Source organism: Urocitellus parryii, chromosome 8, assembly GCF_045843805.1.
Source record: "Urocitellus parryii isolate mUroPar1 chromosome 8, mUroPar1.hap1, whole genome shotgun sequence".
Lineage (NCBI taxonomy): Eukaryota > Metazoa > Chordata > Mammalia > Rodentia > Sciuridae > Urocitellus > Urocitellus parryii.
The window spans coordinates 109,199,359-109,215,200 of NC_135538.1; the positions used below are offsets into that span (position 1 = coordinate 109,199,359).

At 50.9% G+C, this 15,842-nt stretch overlaps 1 protein-coding gene across 2 annotated transcripts; it reads left to right on the forward strand.

Annotated features, from left to right (window-relative positions):
* Positions 1-304: 304 nt before the first annotated feature.
* On the forward strand, positions 305-9,205 carry Frs3 (fibroblast growth factor receptor substrate 3). Of its 2 annotated transcripts, XM_026383570.2 has the most exons (7): positions 305-388; positions 2,044-2,187; positions 3,298-3,386; positions 4,692-4,878; positions 6,546-6,707; positions 7,502-7,659; positions 7,948-9,205. In XM_026383570.2, the coding sequence occupies exons 3-7, from the start codon at positions 3,321-3,323 to the stop codon at positions 8,860-8,862; spliced, it is 1,488 nt and encodes a 495-aa protein (XP_026239355.2). In that variant the 5' UTR covers positions 305-388; positions 2,044-2,187; positions 3,298-3,320; the 3' UTR covers positions 8,863-9,205. The 2 variants fall into 2 exon arrangements, with proteins under 2 accessions (XP_026239355.2, XP_026239356.2); XM_026383571.2 differs by lacking the exon at positions 2,044-2,187 and having other exon boundaries at positions 312-388.
* Positions 9,206-15,842: the final 6,637 nt, after the last annotated feature.

Below are 15,842 nucleotides of genomic sequence, written 5' to 3' on the forward strand. Positions count from 1 at the left end.
TTCCTCTCCTCAGCCCTCTAGGGTCCCGCTCTTCTCCCTTTTTATCCCTCGGACCTTCTCCCCTATCTTTCGTGCCTCCTCAGCCCCGCCTCCGCTTTAGGCCCCGCCCCGCTCCCGCCAGGGTTCCCAGCCGCTGACCGGGAGCGCCCTCTGGCGTCTGCGCATGCTCCCTGTTCCCGACTGCAAAGTCCTCCAAAGGGACCTTCTAGGCTGTGCGCCGGTCGCCCCCGCTCGGGTCCGCCCGCCCGCAGCGTCTCGTTGGTGCTGCTGGTGACCTCCGACCCCGCGGCCGCGGGGCGGGGCGGGGAGGCCTTAGCTCCGGGCGGGCGGCGGTTACTGCAGCGGGACCCGGGAGCGGGGCCCGGCGCCGCCCGGGCCGAGGGGCGATGTGAGTCGGGGCGCGGCGGGGCGGGGACGAGGCGGCTCTACTGAGGCCGCGTCGCGCCGCGCCGCAGTCTCTGCTCCCTCCCTAGGAAGCCCCGGGCAAGCGGGCGGTGGAGTCCCCAGGGCTGGGGGCGGGGATCCAGGCACGGTGCGCGGCCCGACCTTCCCATTCCTTGCGGGTCCCTAGAAATAACCCCTTGACAACCCTGCTGCCAAATCTGCCTCTTACTCCCCAGACCCTACCTTCTCCCCCTCCCCCGTCACACCTTCGCATCTCCTGTAGCCCTCAAAACCCCTTGATCACTTTACGAATCCCCTGAAACGCGCACAGACCCACCGTTCTGAATGTCCCCAGATGCTTCCACTTCCCTGAAATTTCTCAGATCGAGCCTTCATATCTTCTGTTTTCTTTGCACCATGCTCAAATCCAATTCTTGCCCACGTCCCTCCTTTGCATGCATGCATTTTAGTCACCATAACCCCATCTAACTCCAGTCCCCACTCCATACCTATCCTGGATGGGAGCCCCCTCCCCCATCCTTCCCGCCCAATGGAATCTCCCCTCAATGGGTTATCTAATGATATGTCCAAACATCATCTGATGGAAAAGATGGAGACAGGAAAAGTACAACCCTTCCCCCACTTGCACCCCGTAGTTCTTGGTTTCACACACAATCCTCACTCCCTCTGATAGCTTAAGCTCCAGTGTTTTCCCAGGAATCTATCTTTAGGCTGTGCACATCTCCTTTGGCCTGCTTCCTCCTTCCTCCTTCCTCCCAGAGAATAAACCACACTAAGAGGGTGGGGGTCCTTTTACCTAGGAGTTGTGCAAAGATGCAGGGCACTGTGTCCCTGGGAAATACTTTTTCCAGAGGGGGTGGGGTGGGGGTGGGGGGTGGGGATTTTGAGAGTCTTCAGAGTCTTAGTTTGTTGACTTTTCTACCTGGGGTGCAGATGCTCTCAAATTTGGCTTGTTAATATTTTTGTTAAAATTGGACTTTTCAGAGTTTGGGGAACAGAAAGTCAGTCTAGCTTCAAAATGTGCCATTGAAGAAGCTTGTCCTGGAAGAGGAAACTGTCCATTTTAGTGATGTTGGTCTTACATACTTACCTCTAGAAGTTATTGAAGCTATGAGTGCCACAGTTTTCTAATGTTTCCCCTAAAAACTAAGGCCTCTAGTAGGAGTTGGGGATGGGGTAGTGGGGAATTGACTTGTCAGTCTCCCAGATATTTGGTAGCAACAAAACAGACTATGATATTGGTTTCCTGAATCTTAAGCCAGTGCTATTTCTAGTACATTATAATGTACTTTTTAAGAAAGTTCTTTGTAGAGTTAAAATTCTTTGCAAAAGTAAGGCCTTGTTTTGGGTGTTGCATGTAATAGCACTGACAGGGGAATATAAACCTGGAGGTCTTGGAACATCTTGGGTGTCTCAGACTTCAAATTGATGCCAGAGGAGTCTCTCTCTCTCTGAGCCTATGGGGCTTAGAATTTGTGGTTCCATGATCTTTCTTTATAGGTGTTTGTGTTCCATTGGGATCTAGAACAGATGTCCAGATGGAATGGATGATAACAGTTCAGTTTCATTATCAGTTGGGATGAGGATAGGAGTTTTCCATTAATCTCTGTTTTCTGTGGTCTCTGTTTTCTATGCTAGGTGAGCCCCAGGTGTGACCCAGAGGGATCCAGGTGTCTTCTCTGCAGGCTGTTTGCCATGATACCCCACCAAGGACAGGGGGAATAAAGTGGGAATCCATCCCCATGCCCCTCCCATGGTCAGCTCCCCAATGGCCTGGGTGAGGTAAGAGCTGCATATGGAAGTGAGTTTCCTGGAGTTTCCCAAGTTGGGAGGAATAGAGAGTACAGATCATTGGGTTGTTCAAGTCTTTGTACATCCTGCAGTTTTAGAAGGATAGTTGATCCAGTCAGCTCATTCTTGCAGCAAATTGCAACCTCTTGAAACTTCTAGTTAGAATTGGTCCCTGGGTTTCTTATTTCCTTAGGTCACTCAAACCTGGTGGTATCCTCTCCATCCTAGAATAGGCCTCACTGTTATGATATATTATCCAAGTGCCAGAATCCTGGAGGGAAAAGCTGAATAGTAAGGTCTCTGGTCTCCCCTTTGGTCAGTGGGGAGCAAAGCCAGCATTTTGTTTCTGTTTTGCAGTGTTGGGGATGGACCCTGGGTCCCAGTGCAGACAAAGCACACACTACCACTGAACTATAGCCCCAGAATGTTTTTAAATGGAGAAGTATTCAATCAAGGTTATAAAAATTGTGTTGTTTAAAACCTTAAGTTTTTCAAATGTGTCTTTATGATTGTAATGTCACAATTTATTTGAAGAAAACACCCACAAGAAAATTTTCAGGTGGATGTTGGGATAGTAGTGAAGGAGGAAAGAACTTGGATGAAGTCAAAGGGGTAAAGTAAAAAAGGAGGTGGAAAAAAGAGAAAGGTACAGGCCAAAGTATCTGGTACTTCCAAGTGACAGTGTCTTTGCTGAATCTAAAGAGGGCCTTGGGTTGGCACCCTTACTCTCGAGACAGGTCACTTCTGGGCTCTGATCATATCAATACTTTTTCTGCAGCCCAGGTCTTTCTTCCCTACCTTTCAGTGGGTCAAAATCCTGTGTATTTCCTAAGGTCCAGGTTGAATGTTGTACTTCTGAAAAGCTTTTTCCACCCGCCCCCCCACCATTAGCATGAACCCTTAACACATTTTAACTCAAATTAATGTTTATCCAAAGTCTATCCAGCCCTGAATTGAGAGTAAATTCTTTTGAGGTCTGTGTCATACAGTCTCTTGGACAGAGCAGGTGGTCACAGTGAGGTGATTCTGCCCAAGTTCCCCAGAGCAGGGCTTTTTGGAGCTGCTGCTGGTGATCTGCTTATCTCTTATATTTTTCTCTAGGGTGGGCTGGCTGCTCTGACACCATGGGGAGCTGCTGTAGCTGCTTGAACAGAGACAGCGTCCCAGACAACCACCCTACCAAGTTCAAGGTACCTAGAGCCATCTCCTCCCTTGAGTTCCTAATGGTCTCTTGGGCTGAGGCCCTGTGCAGTCACCTCAACCTGTCTATGGAAAGTGAAATGGCAGCCTGAGGTTATGGGCTTAAATCTTCTCCCATTTACAGCCTCTAAGGTGGCCTGATTAAAAAAAAGGCCCAGGCCATTGTCATTTTTCACTCTTCTTGATACTATTAAGATTATGTTTAAGACAGGCATCTTGTCATATGCCTGTAATCTCAGGAGGATTACAAGTTCAAGGCTAGCCTCAGCAATTTAGCAAAGCCATAAGCAACTTAGTGAGACCCTGTCTCAAAATAAAAAGTAAAAGAGCTGGAGATGTGGCTCAGTGGTTATGTGCCTCTGGATTCAATCCTTGGTACAAAAAGAAAAAAAAAAACTTGAGCAACAAAGATGTACCACTCTGATAACTTTGAAATTAATATTTATGTTTTTAGAGTTCTATTATTTTGAGAAAAATAATAGATGATTGATATAATATTCGTTAATATTATTGATGATACTATTATTAGTAGTGATATTTAATATGTAAAGTTAATGATAACAAATTATCTAATAAGCTCTAGATTATGATTTCCAATCTATTTTAATGCACCTGTGTCAATTTCATGGTAATATTTGCAGAATAGGAAACTTGGGACTTAATGGGTTAAGTAATGCTTAGCACATGATAAGCCTTGTATCAGTTTGCTGTTTGCCTTTTGAAGCTAAAGCCAAACTCCCTTGGGCCAAGGTCCCCTGACCCCTCCCTGAAGGGGGCACCTCCTCCCCACACTGGGACATTTTGGGGCATGTTGAAGCATGTTTCTCTGCCTACCAGAGGAGGGAGCCCTTAGCAAGGTCACACAGTTGGGGAAGTAGAGGCAGTATGTATTTCTTCTGCCTTTGGCTTGATATTCCTGACATCTTAAGAATTTGAACTTACAGTTTAACCCTTTCATTATAAATGTCTGGCCTTTGGATACCAAGCCGTGGACTCTCTGGGATTATTTAACCCTGGTCATCTAACCACTGACCTTGGGGGTCAACTATTTCCCTATTCTCTCTGTTCAGATGACATAACTAAATCCCATAGAGGAAGGGGTTGCCCAGATATTTGCCATGTGCCCGCCTCTGTTTGTGTATCCCCAGTGACTGTGGCATTCAGACATTGTCTGGGTGGAGTTAGTTAATACCCTGAAGTCTCCCAACTCCTGCCTGAAACTGCATCCTGGTGGCTCAGGGTCCTGCACACACTGTTGGACTCACTCATTGACCTTTCTGTCCCCTCCCCTCCAGGTGACCAATGTGGATGATGAGGGGGTAGAATTGGGCTCAGGGGTGATGGAGCTGACACAGAGTGAGCTGGTGCTGCACCTGCAGCGGAGGGAAGCTGTCCGCTGGCCCTACCTCTGCCTGCGACGCTATGGCTATGACTCTAACCTCTTCTCCTTTGAGAGTGGCCGCAGATGTCAGACAGGCCAGGGTGAGTACCAGCCCTGCCCATTCCCCGGGACAGGGGCTTGAGCACCTGGGGATGGAAGATACAGCACCAGAGACTGTTGGGAAGTTTGTTGTAGAATTTGAGAATGGTCTTTAACATCCAACTTAGCCATCAGACTTGACAGGTGTTGTCAAAAAAGGAGAAGAGTCTTAGCCAAAGGTACACAGCACTTTGTTACAGAACTATGTGAACTTCCAGGCCACTGTTCTGTCTCTTTGGTCATTGAGTTTCCATTTCGTTCAGTATTTGTAATAATATCTGTTGCACTGCCTATGGGAAAGAGTCAGTGCTCCTAGGTCAGAGCCTTCCTAGTAAAAGCAAATGACTCTTCCCTCTATTACTGCAGTTACAAGGTTCCTTCTTGCCTCTAAGTAGAAATAGTTTTTTCTAAGCTTCCAGGTCATACATTCTGGACCCTATAAGTAATGAAAGACACGTCAGTTAGGAGACTGGCTCCTGTGGGCATGAGTGGCTTGGGAATGTTATCTGGGGAGTTGGGACACTTGGGTCTCTACTGGACATATTAACCCTCAGGAGGTTCACCTGTGAGCAGTGGAGTGTAATGTATTCTCTTTCCCCTCTCTCCCTGCAGCCAGAGACCAGGAGGTGATAGACCATGAGGTCAAGGTTAGAGCCAGCCATGACTCTTTGAAGGAGTTGCATGGTTTGGGTTTATGTATAGGATCCATATATAATGCTGCAAAGAGTCCTACATGGGATTGGGTTAAATGCAGTTGGGATTATAACTTCAGAAATGGGATGATCAAATTTCTCCACTGAGGTGACCAACAGGATGGTGAAAGTCATATTTGCTGGAGGAGCCTTCCTCTCCATGCACCTCACCCTTGGAGCTCATAGACAGAGGTAGGCATCACTGAATGAGCAGAGGAAGGGACAGGAGAAGTTTCCTGTTTCTAGGGAGACTCCTACAGAGTCTGCCCTAACCCTCAACACAGGGTTCTTCCAAAACTCTAGGCTTTCCCAGTCTTTTCCAAACCAGATTAATCTTGCCAGAATAGCCTATTTTCTTCCTCTCTCTCTTTTCTGCAAACTACAATTGTCCTATACTGTGCCTTGTGTTAATAGTAATATCATAATATAATAGAAATTATTGTCCATACCCTAGCCTAATTGTATTTATCTTTGCTGTGGATATGTATACACACACACACACACACACACACACACACACACACACAAACCCCAAGTAGCCTGCCTCTAGTCTCAGGTCCCACTGTTGCAGAATCCAGGCTGGCCCAACACCAAGGTGATCTCTCTACTCCCTGAGTCCCTGGACAGAGTCTGTGTTGGAGTTGGAAGGGCAGTGAGCTGGCTGCATCTGGGAGCCACACAACTGCCTTGTCAGACCTGCCTTTAACTCTGCAGCTCTGCATCTTTTCTCCCTCCCTCCCTTCCTTCCTTCACAGATAATGTGAGTATAGGGCACAGGATACCTTGGGCCCATCCCCTCCAATAGCCCTGAGGTTCTAGAGTGCACCTGGGAAGAATGATCAGGGCAAGAAGAGGTATTTCCAGGTCTCTGCAGCCCTGGGACTGGAGTTCAGGGACTTTCCCTGTACTTGGTGTGCCTGTGGAGCTCTTCAGCCCTGGAGTCAAAGGAGCCATCGTTTCTTCCTCTCCTTCTCCAGGGATATTTGCCTTCAAGTGCTCTCGAGCTGAGGAAATCTTCAACCTCCTCCAGGAGCTGATGCAGTGCAACAGCATCAGTGTGCTGGAGGAGCCAATCATCATCACCCGCAACAGCCACCCTGCTGAGCTCGACCTCCCTCGGGCCCCCCAGCAGCCCAATGGTGAGGAGACCCCCCATTCTGGGACCCCAGTGTACACACATAAAGCACAGGCCTGGGAAGCACGAGACTGGGAGGCATGAGTCAGGCTGACAGGTGGGGGGACAGCTGGGTGAGCCAGCCTTCCAGGACAGTTGTCCATCATTAGAACCACGCTTGAGGATGGATAAGTCCTGGGCTGGACCAATCAGGTGACTCAAGCTGAGGCTGTGGAGTCCTGGGCCTTGTATTGACTAATGGTTGAGGAACAGACAGGAAGACTTTGGGTTTCCATGGAAACGCAGTCTGGAGCTTTTTGCTTGCTTCCTTCTGTCTGCTGGGTCACACATCTACCCCTCTGGCTACTACTGCAGGCATCTCTAGCTGTGATTCTCCTGGAGGGTTCCCATGGCTTCTGCTTTCAGTCACTGAGTCTGGACCACGCACCTGCTTGCCTCTTGGTACTCCCTGAGCTGACCTGAGGATGGAAAGCGGGGAAAGAAAGGATAGAAAACAGTCTGTTTCAGAGGAGCTTCCTGGAGCCCACTAGCAGAGCTGTGAGGCTAAGGGGAAGTGCACGGGCAACAGGTGTGGCTTAGGTGGTTCAGGAAGGCTATAACGGAGAAAGTGGGGGTCGACTTCAGACTGACCTCTGAGGGGCAGGGCAGGATTTGAGGAGCAAAGAGAAGGTGAAAGGCCATGCAGGCTGACAGTGTAGTGGACTGATTCCTCCCCTGGGACACAGCATATATGCAGTTACAAGTGGCTGTCAAGAGGTTTTAAGTATCCTCACCTGGGCTTGCCTCCCCTGGGCCCAGCTCTAGGCTATACTGTCTCCAGCTTCTCCAATGGCTTTCCTGGCTGCCCTGGAGAGGGCCCACGATTCTCTGTTCCCCAGCGGCCATCAGCAAGCAGCCTGCGACACTCTTCGCTTGGGGAAGAGTCCACCCATGCCCTCATTGCCCCCGATGAGCAGGTGAGCATGCAGCTGGCCAGCCCCTGCCCTTTTGGTCTGGGTGGGGACAGGAGATAGGAAATATGGTCACCTCCTCCCAGGAAGGATCATGTGAAGGGGGCTAAAATTGATGGGATTCCTTCCTGTCTCCACAAGAGAGGGAGTGTCTCTGGAAGGTTTGGAAGATGAGGAGAGAGGAGACTCCAGCTTTTTTCCCCTGTGCCTCTTTTGTCTTCCCCCATCTGTTCTGTCCTTTCCTTCCTCCTGACCCTTGGACCCTCCTGTCTCACTTGGATTCTTTCCCCACAGTCCCACACCTATGTCAACACACCTGCCAGTGAAGATGACCACCGCAGGAGCCGGCACTGCCTGCAGCCTCTGCCTGAGGGCCGGGCACCCTTCCCCTCACAGGCCCAGGGCCCCGACCAGCGGGACCCGCAGGTGTTCTTGCAGCCGGGCCAGGTGAAGTTTGTGTTGGGCCCCACTCCTGCTCGGCGGCACATGATGAAGTGCCAGGGCCTCTGCCCCAGCCTGCATGACCCTCCCCACCACAACAATAACAATGAGGGTTCTTCTGAGTGCCCGGCCCAGCCCAAATGCACCTACGAGAATGTCAGTGGGGGGCTGCGGAGAGGCGGTGGCTGGAGACTGAGCCCAGAGGAGCCAGGCTGGAGTGGCCTGGCCCACCGCAGGGCTGCCCTGCTGCACTATGAGAACCTGCCCCCACTGCCCCCTGTGTGGGAGAGCCAAGCCCAGCAACTGGGTGGGGAGGCTGGGGACGATGGGGACTCAAGGGATGGGCTCACACCCTCCTCCAACGGCTTCCCTGATGGTGAGGAGGACGAGACCCCACTACAGAAGCCCACCAGCACCCGGGCTGCCACCCGCAGCCACAGCAGCTTCCCTGTGCCACTGACCCGCCGCCGTGGCTCCCCAAGGGTCTTCAACTTTGATTTCCGCCGGCCAGGCCCCGAACCCCCAAGGCAGCTCAACTACATCCAGGTGGAGCTCAAGGGCTGGGGCGGAGACCGCTCCAAAGGGTCCCAGAACCCCTCAGTTCCCCAAGCCCCGGTGCCCATCACCCACCCTGCCCGCAGCTCAGACTCCTATGCCGTGATTGACCTCAAGAAGACTGTGGCCATGTCCAACCTGCAGAGGGCTCTGCCCAGGGACGATGGCACTGCCAGGAAGACCCGGCACAATAGCACTGACCTGCCTCTGTAGATGGCCCCATCCTCCACCCATGCCCACCGTGGTCTGGCCTCTATCTCTCTCCCGTCCTGTGACCCACCCAGCCTGGGCTCAGGGCTGCTTGGCAGAAGGCACTGAGGTGGAGCCAGAAGCTTCCCAGAGTGGGCTGAAGTCCCCACAGATGTCAGCCACTGAGTCTTCTGGTCCCCAGGCTGGAGAGAGGAGAGGGTGACTGGGCAAGGAGGAGCCTCAGCGTGAACTGTGAAGGGTCCTGTGATGGTGTCTCACACCTCCCCTCCCATCCATTTGTCTTGTCTGTGAGCTGTCTATGTGTGTTTTTTGGTTGGAATTTTGAAACATTTTGTACCTGTTGATTTTATTTATCAGTTTATTTTTCTATTTATTGTTTTAAATGTAATTTAACATATTTATTATTAATATAATTATTTTTAAATTCTGGCTCAATGGGTAATAACTCTTTTCTGGTAGGGGCTGGGCTGGGCATAGGACAGGCTCAACAGGTAGGGGCTTCATTCTGGGAAGTTTGGGGTGGTTGTGGTTTTTGTAACAATTCTATGAACATTTCTTTTTCTTTAGAAAGCCCTGGCCCAGAACCTGGAGTTGGCAGAAGTGCATGCTTTGTTAAAGTGAGAGGATGATTGGGGTTCTAGATGCAGAAAGGAGACCTGTGAGGAAGACTGCCCCAAGGAGATAAAATTTGTGCCCTCTGAGACTGGCAGTGGGCTGAGCAAATGTAGTGGGGGTTGAGGGTATACAGATTCCCCTGCTCTGGGACCCTTCTGGGCAGGCCTCAGGGGATTGTTCTCTCACTCTCAACACATTTGGCCCAAAGGTGGGTCCTGGGACCTCCTTAACCATGCCCAGCATGGCTGAGCCCAGTCCACAACCTTGAAACAGGACCTTTACTGTAATAGCCCAGAAACAGCAAAAGGAAAATAAGTGTGATGTATAACTAGGTGTCTGACTTGCAAAGAGGCTTTCCCAGAGAGCCACCCCTAGGATGACCTACAGAGGGTCTCCACCTTACATCAGGGGCCTCTACCTTACATCAGGGGCCTCCACCTTACATCAGGGGCCTCCACCTTATATCTGGGGCCTCCACCTTATATCTGGGGCCTCCACCTTACATCCGGGACCTCCACCTTACATCCGGGGCCTCCAGTGGAGCCCCTGCCTGGGCTGGGATTGGACCAGGCCTGTGGCAGGAGTCCCTTTCTCCCCTCAGACTGCTCTTTTGGCTTCCTCTTACTGAGTCCTCCCTTCCTCCAAGATGCCATTTCTAACCCCCGCAGTTAAACTAAAGGAACTCCAGTTTCTGTGGAAAGACCCAGCGAAAAGTGAGAGTGGGCTTGACCAAGATTAGGGACAGTTCTGTGTCTGGTCATTGTCCTTTGGAGTGAACAAACCTGTCCTCTTCCTCACTGAGGTGATGGGCCAGGGCGGGGCTCATCACTCCATTTCCTGCCCAGCCTGCTGTCCGGAACACCGCTGCCTAGGCCTCGTTTCCTGGTGGTTCTCCCCTGTATGGGGATTGGACTGACCAGACCATCCTGACCTTGGGTGTCGTGTGCTGTTAGTGAAATGGGCAAAGAGGACTGCCCACAACAGGATTGTGAAGAGTCCCTTCAAGTGGGGCCCAGCGGGGAACCTTTCTCCCTTTCCAATCTTTCTTCCCTGAACTGGAAAGATGTCCACTATTAGCTGTGCCCTTTTCACAGTGCTGTAGGATAGTGCCGCTCTCTACAGTTTCCCCAGGCAGCTCAACTCTGCTCTTTTGATATTCTTGAACACTTACCTCTGTTCTTCCTGTGGCCTGGATGATGGCCACAAACAGGAGAGTCAAGGCAGGACCAGGTCTAGGGGCCCTAGGCATGTTTGTAAGTCATGGGTCTTTGTAGGCTCCCCCTTACTTGTGGACCAACACTGTCACGGGGTACACATGGGCTGGCTTCAGTCAAGAGACCAAGTTGTGGCCCTAACTAGCCCACTCTCTCTGCTGTCTTAAGCATTTGGTTACTCCAAGTGGACCTCAATTTTTGTACTTGGAATACAAGGAACTGGTTTGAGGTAGCCAATAAGAAGAACACAACACCACTTTGAAAGTGGACAGCCAACTAGGTGCTGGTGGTGCACACTGGATCCTAATGGCTTGGGAGGCTGAGATGGGAGGATTGCAAATTCAAAACCAGCCTCAGTAACTTTTTTTTAAAAAAATTTAATATTTTTTTTTTAGTTGTGGTTGGACACAATACCTCTCTCTTTTGTTTATTTTTATATGGTGCTGAGGATCGAACCCAGGGCCCTGTCGTTGCGAGTTGAGCGCTCTACCGCTGAGCCACAACCCCAGCCCCTAGCCTCAGTAACTTAGTGAGGCCCTGTCTCAAAATAAAAGAAAGAAAAGAAAAAAAAGCGTGGGTTGGGGATGTAGCTCAGTGGTAAATCACTCCTGAGTTAAATCTCCAGTACCAAAAAAAAAAAAAAAAGAAAGAAAGTGGACAGGCACATCTGATTATATTAAGGATCCAGCTGTTGCTGAGGAAAAAACAACCAGTAGTCCCAACTCTTGGGACCCCCCACCCCCAGTTTTCAGGCTCACTATTCTTCCGTTCAGAACACTTAGGGACCATTAATTATCCTCATCCTTGAGCCCCAGAGCCTGTTCTGTCCCCCGAGGGTCCCCGCAACCAAGACATTATTGTTGAACATATCTGTGAGGCTTGGGGGATCTGAGTCCCCAGAATTGGCTTCCAGCACAGTGTAACCCCAACCCTCCCTTTCCCTTCCCCTGGTCACTGCCTCCGACCCTGGAGGTCTACTGTAGGAATTTTCCTTTCAGCTGGAGGGCAGGCTGTGAGTGGACAGCCTTCCTGGCAGGAAGGGGCCGGTGGGCGCCATGCCCCTGTGTTTGAGGCCTGCGGACTTCAGGGCGTGGTGTGCAGATGGAATCAGACATCTCAGTCCAAAGATCATCACCAACATTGGTGCATGTTTGCTGAGTGCTCCCTTCTCTTCTTTAGAAACAGGCCCTGCCCACCCCCTGGGCTGCCCTCAGGAAAGAACAGGATCCAGCATCCTGTCTGGGAGTGACATTTCAGGTCAGACCAGGAGGGGCCCTCCCAAGCCCACCCCTGTGTGATTAATAGTAGTACTTAGCCTGGGTGTAAACACAGGCGGCTTTTCACAGGGCTGCATGGGCCATTCATCTCTGTCAGGACTTACTGGGCAGGATGGTTATCACCTCTTACAGAGAGGAAACAGCCAGGAGGTGAAGCAACTGGCCTGGGGCCATGAAGTTAATTAGCGGCTTGCACTGGCGCTGGATGCCGGTTGTGGGTCCACCTACCCTACCCTGCTCCCAGCTCCACAAAAGGCACTTGCTTCCCTCAGGTGGGCTGCGTGAGACTGTGAGAGGCTCCCCCTGAAGAAGTGGGTCGAGTCTCAGCAGTTTCACATTCCAGTGTTCCTACTTAGGAATCTTTTTGAATTCCAAGCCAGGGCTTTGCCCAGTTAACTATAGGATGACCCTGCCTCTCTTAGAAGCCCCTGTGCCACTGTGTATCCTCAGAGAATGGCTCCTGTTCTGTGGATGGGTGGGGCTGGGACAGGTGTGTGGGAAGACTTGACCTTGCCTGTCCTCCTTCCTTTCCTGCCAGGAGGCTCCTCAGCCTCGTGGGAGGCTCTGCCAGGTCAGGTCATGTCTTGAAACCCTGTGTTCTGAGGTTCTCTGACTGATGTCTTTGAAAAGGGAGTCCTACTCAGAGGATGGGGAGGGGTTATGATGAGGGACCTCTGGGCTTCCAGAAAAATCATGGAGGACTGAGGTGGAGGGAAAGATGGGCAAAAGTGGGCAGGGCCTATATGGACAGTTTCATAGAGCCCAGGAGAGAATCCTAGAGCTCGCAGGCTGCTAAACCGGGACCCATCTAGGGATGCCTTCAACTGTTCATGGAGTTTATCCAGTCTGCTCACACACTTCTAAGGGCTTCTGAGCTCACTACCTCGGAAGCCCTCTCTACACTCTGGTCTTAAGAAATAACTATGCCTCCTCCCAACAGGTACTAATTTTGCTTCTGGATCTGTACTCGACCAAGTCTAGCCTCCCGACCAAGAGGCTGGCCTTGAAATGTGGTGGAATCACATGACCATGTGCATCCACTAACAGCTTGACCTGCTTGTCCTTCAGTTTCCTCATCTGTCACAAAGGGATAATAACTGTCCCTCCCTCATAGAATTGTGAGGGTCAAGTAAGAGACTGTCCACCCAGCAGGAGCCATGGTGACTGGCCCATACTAAGTACCCCAAAATGACAGATGTTATTCTCACCTGGACTTGGTTCTTTCCAACACACCCAGATGTTCACCTCTTTTCAGTACCCAGACCTGGCCTTTAACTGCCTTCAGCCCAGCACCTCCTTTGCTTTAGGTGTAATATTTTTGCTAATGCAGCCTGAATTAGCGTTTGCTTTATTGGCCTTCCTGGCTCTTGGGATCTTAAACCTGGCCTGAAACCACCAGGTCTTTTCCACATAAACACTTGCAGCATTCCTTGATCCCAAGCCCTCTAATGTTAGGGTCCTTTGGTTTGTGAAAGTCAGAAGAGTCCAATTTTCCAGGTGACATTTCTTCTGGGCAGCCCAGGTCTGTCCTGGAGTTTAGAGGCTCCAGCTCTTATGTATGTGGACATGAAGGGGTGGGAGAACGGGGATGGGAGATGCGGGTGTCAGGGAGAAGGCGCTGGGGAGAACGTGGATCAGGAGGGTTCTTCTATGCTACCTGGATCCCTCCGTCTTGGCTTCTAGAAGCTTTACTCTGAACCCGGGTGGTTGGTCAAAGTCTCCCTGCTCCCTGTGGTATCCTCCTGGCCTCTGGCCTTGCTCACCAGCCAGACTCCTCTCTGGGCTCACTTTCCCTGGAGATGGACATTTCCAGCAGAGCTGCCGGTGGAGAAAGCCTAGGAGGTCAGGAGCTGGAGCAGGAGCTTCATTCCCTTGCTGGTTAGTTGTGAGATGTCATTTCACTGATTGCTCAAAGATCATTAGTTTAATGACAGCTTGGGGGTGGGTCAAGGGTCGTGGCCAGGGCCATACCTGCTGACTGACCAGGGGGCTTCCTCAGCTGGTTGCCTCTCCCTTTGCTTTGCCTCTTTGGCTGGGAAGGTGTGGTCCCTTGGGGTCCCTCTCGTTCCCTCTGGTGTTCCTGGGATTAAAGGACCCAGGGAACATATCAACATATTGATGTGGGAGTGGGGGGAATGGTGGCAGTGTACTCAAATACAGTGGCCTTGATCTCACAAGTAAACATTTGGACACAGCGGGGCCCAGATAACAACATCTGGGGTTGTGTGGGCTGTGTCCTGAAAAGGCCCCTGCTCCCCAAAGCTTTCAAACTAGAGAAACAAAGCTCATGAAAGATAGGCGTGATTGCTCAGGGACCTCAGGCAGATGGCTCGACCTCTCTGAACCTGTTTCTTCATCTCTCAAGGGGAACCAATGATCTTATCTCATAGTGTTGTCATGAGTTAAATGAGGAAATTCACCTAAAGCACTCAGGGGTACTTGACACAGCTTGAGCTGAGCTTTGTCATGGTTGTCACAGCAGCAGCAGCTGATGTAGGGACATTTCCAGAAGGAAGTAGACCATGAAGATGAAGATTTGGAGCAGGCAAGGGGACTGTGGGCCTAGCTATTTGTTTAAAGGGGAAAGACTGTATTACTGCCAGGCGTCAGCCATGCCTGCAATCCCAACAGCTCAGGAGGCTAAGGCAGGAGGATTGTGAGTTCAAAGCCAACCTCAGCAACTTAGTGAGTCCCTAAGCAACTCAGTGAGACCCTGTCTTTAAATAAAATATAAAAAGGGCTGGGGATGTGGTTCAGTGGTTAAGCGTCCCTGGTACCAATCCCCAGTACCCCCCCCCCAAAAAAAAAAAAGACTGGGCTACTGGGAACAGAGGAGCAGATGGGGAGAGGGGTGTGAAGAGTAGGTTGGGGTGGGCGGGGAAGGTAGGAGCCACTACCCTTGGGGACAATGGACTGTGAGGAGGTTTGGGGTGCAGACAGGAGCAGGTGTGCACACATCCCCTCACTCCACAAATACTTACTGAGCACCTGCTAAGGTGCCAGGTACTGTGCTGGGGACCCAGCAGTGGCAGGAAGAGATCAGGCCCCTGCCCTCATGAACTTACATCCTATTGAGCGTGAGACAATTGAATAGCAAATAGCCAAGAGTCGAGATGAGGAAAGAGAGAACTTCGAATGAAGAAGGGGCAATGGGGCGGTAGGGACAGAACATCAAGGAAGACCTCTGGGGGAGGTGACACTGGAACAGATGAGATTTGAATGCTAAGACAAAGGCAGCCTGAACAGCCAGGGAAGGGCGTCCCAAGCAAAGGGTGTGCTTTGGCCCTGGCGGGGACAAGTGCTCCAGGGTTTCAAAGGAAGCGAAAGAGCCCAAGGAGACCAGGGCGGCTGTGTGGGGTGAGCGGGGCAGAGGGCTGGAGATGAGGGCATGGGAGGATCCAGGTTTCAGGTCCTGTGAGGCAGAGTGGCAAGTGGACTTTATTTTAAGGGCAATAGGATGCTATTGGAAGGTTCTGAGCAGACAAGATCTGATTTACATTGTTTTTTTGTTTTGTTTTATTTTGTACCAGGGATTGATCCCAGGGTGGTGCTTAACCACTGAGCCACATCCCCAGCCCTTTTTATTTTATTTTTTATTTTGAAACAAGTTGCTAAGTTACTTAGGGCCTTGCTAAGTTACTAAGACTGGCCTTGAACTTGAGATCCTCCTTCTTCAGCCTCCCCAGCTGCTGGGATTACAGGTGTGCACCCCAGCACCCATCTGTATCTTGTAAGTCACCCAGTCTGGCCTTAAATTCAGTATCCTCCTGGCCAGCCTTCTGAGTAGCTAGAATAATAGGTGTAATTCTGACTTAGGTTTTAACTGGGTGGCTCTAGCTGCTGTGTAGAAATGGAGGGCGGGGAGTGAGGAGAGTGG

Excerpts from the sequence above, each read along its gene's own strand:
- Frs3 (XM_026383570.2), top strand. The coding sequence starts at position 3,321 with ATGGGGAGCTGCTGTAGCTGCTTGAACAGAGACAGCGTCCCAGACAAC. Across the intron at positions 6,708-7,501 it reads GGCCCCCCAGCAGCCCAATG|CTCTAGGCTATACTGTCTCC; the intron begins GTGAGGAGACCC and ends CCCTGGGCCCAG. Across the intron at positions 7,660-7,947 it reads TCATTGCCCCCGATGAGCAG|TCCCACACCTATGTCAACAC; the intron begins GTGAGCATGCAG and ends CTTTCCCCACAG.